At 33.0% G+C, this 7,828-nt stretch overlaps 1 protein-coding gene across 1 annotated transcript in view; it reads left to right on the top strand.

The window, feature by feature from the left end:
* Positions 1-566: 566 nt before the first annotated feature.
* Positions 567-7,828, top strand: part of LOC307172575 (NLR family CARD domain-containing protein 3-like) — an 81,625-nt gene continuing 74,363 nt past the window's right edge. The window contains exons 1-3 of the mRNA XM_079895078.1: positions 567-748; positions 1,239-1,338; positions 1,575-1,691. Of these exons, the coding sequence (XP_079751204.1) occupies positions 1,289-1,338; positions 1,575-1,691 (167 nt within the window). The 5' untranslated portion in view covers positions 567-748; positions 1,239-1,288. The remainder of the gene's footprint in view (positions 749-1,238; positions 1,339-1,574; positions 1,692-7,828) is intronic.

Below are 7,828 nucleotides of genomic sequence, written 5' to 3'. Positions count from 1 at the left end.
AAAAGGGAGACAATCTTTTATTTTTTTTTTGGAGTGTTCAAGGTTGGGTTATTTTTTTGATTTTCTTAAATTGTTGTTTAACAAGTTAAATGAATGTTTTACTGTTCAGAGTTTTATTCTTGGTTACCGGTATGTAGCAAAAAAATAGAATAAAATGTCAACTTTTAAACTTCATTATAGGTGAAGCAAAAATGGCAATATATTTAAGCAGGAAGAACAAAATTGAAGGGTCAGAAGGATGTGAAGTTGTGTCTATTTAAAAAAAACAGGATAAAATCAAGAGTGTGGATTGATTTTAAATTCTATAAGATGATGAAGGACTTGACGTATTTTTCAAATCAGTGGTGTCACAATGATGCAGTTTGTTTTGTTGTAGATGATCTTTTATTTTTTTCTTGTGTGCTACAATATATATCACTAATGTGACATGTATTGTTGTGGTTATATTTATATTGGAATTGTGTTGTAAGAATTGTAAAATAAATGTTTCGTTAAAAATTCAAATTCTCTCTCTCTCTCTCTCTCTCTCTCTCTCTCTCTCTCTCTCTCTCTCTCTCTCTCTCGTCACACATAGAAAGTGAAAGTAAGTTCTCCTGTCGCCATTTTAAGCAGGAAAAATGCGAAATACGATACGGAAAAAACAGAGGATCAACGTGTTTATCAACGTTTAAGAAGGAATTTATGTGTAGTTTTATGAAGTTAAAGCTGGAGGATTTGAGATCCTGTATCTTGTAAAAGTTTGATCAAGGTGAGTGTTCATTTGTGACTTTCTTATATTAATATGAATCTCTGGAGGACATTTTATGTGATTGTTTGATATTAAATCTTTAATAAAGGTTTTCTTTCAATTCAATGTTTCTTTTGTGTTTGGTAATGTTTGTGATTCTCCAGAAGTTTAACATTTTATGTGTAAACATGTATAGGCCAATTCACGCCTCGCAGACAAACGTCAACAAACACGTTGATTTATTTTATTTATCGGATCAGTGTGTGTCGATGTGGGTCGGGGTTTGTTTTCTTTTTCACCCAAACATGTTCAATCAGCGTTTCTCGGTGTCGGTTATTTTTCAGAAAATTCTAAATCTAACGGTCGACTTGTGTGTGTGAAAAGGCCAAATGAGCTTGAGTTAACTCAGTCACATGATCCTTTTCTCCCACACTCCAGATATGTTCAGCGAAATTATGAAGGTTGTATAATTTAATCATTTAATTTAGTGTCTGAATGTTTCTTCATTCAGAGTCAGTGGAGGAGATCAAACTCAAAATCAGATTCTCCTGCAGCTTCATCATGGCTGATTCACAAGGATCCAGAGATGGAGATTTTTCTCTAGTATGCAGGTACTTTTAACAAGCATTGTTTAATATTGTGTTACATCACAGAACCTAGAGAAAGTTTACACAAAAAAATATAATTTTTTGCCTGTTTTTATTTTGAATCTAACATAAATGTTAGATAAAAATATTATAAAGTGCTTTTAGTTGAAAGATGAATGTGTTTATATTAAAATGGTTCCTCTCATAATGAATGAACACAGTAATCTAAAGGATTAAACTGAATATGTTCTCTGTTCCAGTTCAGTCCAGAAGAAGAGCTCAAACCCAGAGTCCAGCTGTGTGTCTGTGAAGAGTAACCGCTCTATGGATGACTCAATAAAGTTTAAGAGTGGAGACAAATGGCCTCCTGATGTCAGGTATATCACTTCTATAAAAGTTATTCTTATAGTATTTGATTTTTATGAAATTGTTATTGATATACAGCAGTTTAATGATCTAGATTGGAACTGAATAATTCTAGGTTCAAATCCTATAAGTTTCAGTCTATTAATGATTATCATTGTGCTCTTGCCAATCAGAATCCATTCTAATTTAAAGGGCTTGTGCATTTAAAATGACAGACGACATTGTGGAGAAGTTAATCGCCAAGGTACAGAAAAATCCACCACTGTTTGACAAGTCAAGCCCCTTTCCGAGGATATGTTAAAAAATGGATATATGGAAAGCAATCGGTCGTACCCTTGGAATAAATGGCGAGAAGTATTAACGATGAGATCATTATGCAGGCTAGCAGCAAATAGTGTACCAAAATTACCTCAGTGAAAAAGGCATTGTGTGTGTGTGTGTATATATATATATATATATATATATAATATATATATATATATATATATATATATATACATACATACATACATATATATATATATATATATATATATATATATATATATATATATATATGTTAGGGCTGGGAATCGATTAAAAAAAAATTAACTAAGTAATTGCACAATTTGCTGTAATTAATTGCAATTAATTGCATTTCCCCCAAGCTTGTAATCATCAATATTTAAACTTAGAATCAGAGCAGAGCAGAGTTAACGACAGAGCAGAACGCGCACACACACACACACACGGAACGGAGAGCACGGCACACTCACAGAGCGGAAAAGACCCGCTCATGAAAGCTGCGCAAGAATGAAACCTGATCGCCGAACACGGAGGGGCGGAACGGCATATTTTCGTATAGCAGCCGCAACAGGAAGTCATTAAAACGAGGCAAAAAAAGTGCTGCGTCAACTGCGTTATTTTAATTGCGTTATTTTTTTTAACGCGTTAAACATCTCAAATTAATCGCAAGGAATTGATTAATTCCCCCAGCCCTCCCTATATATATATATATATATATATATATATATATATATAATTCCCCTATATATATATATATATATATATATATATATATATATAATTCCCCTATATATATATATATATATATATATATATATATATATAATTCCCCTATATATATATATATATATATATATATATAGATATATATAATTCCCCTATATATATATATATATATATATATATATATATATATAATTCCCCTATATATATATATATATATATATATATATATATATATATATAAAGGTGTTGACTGGGTGTTGTTTTATTCCACTATTGACTTCGTCAGCTAAATTCACTGTTAGATTAGTCTGCACTAGACTATCTAGATTCACTGTTTAGATGCGCTCGGGACGTAGCATGCTGAGGACATCTGCTGGTAAAAGACGTGTAAATGCAGCAAACTGATATTGATTCATTCCAAAGTATGAATAAATTTGTCTTCAAAAGACGACAGACTCGTCTTTTAAGGATATAGTGTACCCAAAGCGCCTGTTTTTCTTTTTCAGTTTTTGTGTAACGTAGAGCAGAAGCAGGTCATCCATTTTCACTACTTTGTAGGGATGGCTCGATACCATAATTTTGGCTTCGGAACGATACCAGAACCTAATACCTCGGTATCGATACTAAATCGATACCACAGGTGACAAATAACCAGCCTCAAAATTTAAGTGAATTGAAACAATTTTATTAAAAAACTCTGCTTGAAACTCTGCAGTACCGAATGTGCAAACAAAAAGTATCAAAATGTAAAATACAAAAAACAGTCAGGGAACAAACAGTAGGTTAAATTTTGATCTTGGAAAGAAAAAAAAACCTGAAATGATACAATTAACCCTCTGGGGTCTAAGGTGTTTCTGGGGCCCTTGGGATGTTTTGACATGCCCTGACATTTGTGCTTTTTTCAGTTATTTATAAACATGATAATGGCAAAGGTGTAAATTAACTCTATAAAGCACAAACGGGGCTACCATAATATGTGAGCAACATGAATGTACCGTATATACCCGACTATAAGACGACCCTGAATATAAGACGACCCCCCCATTTTCCAGACTTATTTTTGGGACAAAAAGAGATTTTTGTGGAAAAAATCTGGTTTTCAACATGAAAATAATTTTACTTGAAAATTGCAGTGATAATTCATTCTCTCTCTTCCAGCGTGCGCGCGCACCTTTCTCTCTCTCTCTCTCTTGCGCTCTGCGTCTCGCATGCGCACCTCTCTCTCTCTCTCTCTCTCTCTCTGCGTCTAGCGCACCTCTCGCTCTCTCTCGCTCGCTCTCTCTGCGTCTCGCGCGGCAGAGAGGAGCAGCGTTTTAATTCAGTTAAACACAGATATATATGTTGCTTCTCTAATTTTACATGCAAGTATAGCCAAAATCATTTGTCTTAATGGGTCGCGTTTCAGTCACTATTTCATATTTATTCAGTTGTTCTTTCTCCCTTTCCCCCCGTGATTTTGTCTATATCGCGAATATAAGACGACCCCCCCATTTTTCAGCCTATTTTTAGGACAAAAACCTTGTCTTATATTCGGGTAAATACAGTAGATGTTTGGATTTTTAAGAGAATAATGTTTATGCGTGGTTATTGGAAAAAATAAAAATGAAAGTTGCTGAAATAAGACCACAAAACTCATACTAAATATGTGTCCACAATACTTTTGACTAATGGATGTTGTCGCTTCGAGTTCTGGTTTCAAAATTATGTGAAAATAGTCTTGCTTTATCGTTCACATAAAACAATACATTGATTTAAATTGTGTAAAACAGGTTTTGCTTGGAAAGCCAATATGCGAGGGGGGCGTGAAGGAGGAGTGGTTTACACCTGAGAATACAATGTCCCACCCACTCTGCATAATGAGCCATTCATTCAGGTGTGACACTGACTGAGCCACAATGCAAGGACAAAAGATATATTTAGAAGAAGACTTATATTGACCATTTAAGATTTTGCTTACATCTATCTTGTAAATATGTTTTGCTATTTTATTAAAAAGGTTACAATTACAACAATAATTAAAATTTCAACAATATTTCAAGTGTACTCTTTCTTTGTAAAAATTTTTTATTATAGGTCTACATTTTATCATATGTATTAATTAGTTTGAATATAGCCAGCATTGGAACAGCTAACATCTTAGTTGATGACTTTATTTTTGACAAAAATAGTATATATATATATATAACATATGAGCAGAAATTGCTAAACAAAAGCTTATTTGATGTGGCAGTATATTCTACAGTAAAAACTGTACCCAAATCTAGTCAACAAAACTGTATAATTTCCCTTATACTGTTTTATAGATAAATGTAAGTTCCCTTAACCCTACTCCCAAACCTAAATATAAATTACTCATTTTATACAGAATATAAAAAGAATAAAACACTTTATTGACAGAGATGTGTAGGGAAATGCCAGTTTTATTAATAACATTAAAATATATTTTGAGCCACTAACATTAATCCTACTCCTGCCCCTAAATCTACCCATAACCATTTCTTAAAACTATGCAGGCTAAAATTATGAAGAAAAACAACAGATGTGTAATCATAATAATTTATTTTTTTCATTAATCCATGAAAATGTTAACCCAGCTTCCCTCTGCGTGAAGACGGCGCGCGCGCTTCTGCATTTCAATGTTGTTTCAACTGAAACACGGCATGCTGCAATCTGTGACGAAGCAGGCGAGAGCCAATGAGCGTTTGATATCACTGCCGTAAAACATGTCGTAACGCTTCTTGAGGGCACAATTTTTTTATTTAAATTCATCACGAGCGCGGGATTTTACATTTACGGTCGCTGCTGAGAATGGAGATCGCTGGATGTGGATGAAGGGCTGAATTTGGATCTGTTTCTTGCTTGCGTATGGATTATAAAGATTTGGATTACATCTAACATTACGTTAGCTAATAAAAATTATGTATTTTGTTAATTTATATTGTGTTTTGGTGTATTATGGTTCTATAGGAGAAAATGCCTTTTGTGTCTCACCGTAACGTTAAATAAACTAAATGTTACAAAATGGTTAAACGATTAAAGATGGTATTGTTAAGGGTTTAAACTATAGACTTGTCTGTTAATCCTCCCAAGCGAGTTTGCAGCAGAAACAGAGATTATTTCTTAAATTAGTAACTTAACTGTTAGGCCTATAATGTTAAACTGCATTTAATAAATGCGATTTTCTGTAAAACTTACTGTCATGATTAATAATTATTGTTATTTGTTGTTTATAACTTTTGATATTGGCCTCGGCATTTGAAATGATGTAGACTATTGAGAGTTTTCTCATTTGGAATGCTCAATATAATTGTTTTCACATAATCAGATGGTTCAGATGTGATCGTGATATCCTTAATGGGTTGTATTTTTTTTTATTTTTATTTTTTATAAAAGTGATTTTTTTTCTCTGATGTGCTGGCCAAAGTGTTTGTTCTACTTCAGTCAGGTTAGGTATGCAATCTGTTGATAGGTTATAGACTTTCTACTGATATCAACTGTCTTTCACTTTAATTAGATAGTCCTAAAAGATATCTACTAACACTTAGTGGATAATGTCTATTAATAGTCAACTGATCATAAACAATATATTAATCTGTTGATAGGTTATAGACTTTCTACTGATATAAACTCTTTTTCACTTTAATTAGATAGTCCTAAAATATATCTACTTACGCTTAGTTGAGAATGTCTATTAATAGTCTACTGATCATAAACAATTTCTTTGTTGACAAGCAACAAATAAGCAACTACATGTAATCTTTAGTTGACTATCAACAGATTATCTACAAATGGTTAAAACATTTTTAAAAACTGTTTTAAATCAGCTAAAATAATCACTAATTTGATGCACATGAGACCCCTTGAGTAGGATATACAGTATCATATACTTCATATGCTGACATGACTGTTGACATTTAACTGACAGATTGATCTTGAGTTGTTAGTACTCAATCTACAGAAAGTTAGTTGACAATTGAAAGTTAGTCGCCAATTGGTTAATAACCTGTTGCAAAATAACATTGACAGTCAACAGGCACTTTTTTGTAAAATCTGTAGATTAACACTTGAATAGTACCTTATAGTCTATAGGCAGTCAGTTGAACGTATGTTACGTGTCAGTTGAAACAGTGTTGTTGAATGTCAACTGATGCACTGTTGACCAGCTACTGAATGGCTACTAATAACTAGTATAGTCTCAACGAACAGACTATCAAAATAAAGTGTTACCGAAACTTGTTTGTAATATCAAAGTCAACAGAGCAAAATGAATCTCTTTTGAACTGATAAAAAAAAAGTGAGCTGGTATCGCCGGCAATACCGACGACCCCAGGGGGTTAAATTAGGTTAACCCTCTGGGGTCTAAGGTGTTTTTGGGGTCCTTGAGATGTTCTGACATGCCCTGACATTTTTGCTTTTTTCAGTTGCTTATAAACATATTAATGGCAAAGGTGTAAATTCACTCTATATAGCACAAACAGGGCTACCATCATATGTGAGCACCATGTATGTACATGTTTGTAATTTTGAGAGAATAATGTTTATGCATGGTTATTGAAAAAACTAAAAACTAAAGTTTCTGAAATAAGGCCATAAAACACATTCTAAATATGTGTCAATAAGACTTTTGACTAATGGATGTCATCGCCTAGAGTTTTTTCTTCAAAATGATGTGAAAATTATCCTGCCTAATCATTCACATAACACAATGCATTGATTTAAATTTTGCAAAACACTTTCTGTCTGAAAAAGGCAATATGCGGAGTGGGCGTCAACGATCATGCATATTTAGTGGTTCGCACCTGGAGACAATGGGGCCCACATACTTAATGAGCCATTCATTCAGGTGTGTCACAAGAAAGAATGCAAGAGCAACAGTTGGAAGCATCTCGTGTTTTTTGTATTTTTCCACAAATTGTGCTTGCAAATTGGCCTATAATATCAAAAGGAAAACATGTCTAGTAATTGTGCAGTTAATTCTCATACTGTATTTTCAGTTTTGGAATATTTATCCTCTCCCCAAATTTGTCACTAATAAAACACAATAAAAAATTATTTTAAAGAAAAGGCTTATATTTACCTTTTATTAGTTTGTTTACATCTACCTTCTATATCATCTATATCATACATATTTCAAAGT

This window comes from Squalius cephalus (assembly GCF_949319135.1).
Source record: "Squalius cephalus genome assembly, chromosome: 15".
In the NCBI taxonomy this organism is placed as follows: domain Eukaryota; kingdom Metazoa; phylum Chordata; class Actinopteri; order Cypriniformes; family Leuciscidae; genus Squalius; species Squalius cephalus.
Note: the sequence above shows the minus strand (reverse complement) of the source record. Positions and strands in the feature narration are given on the sequence as shown.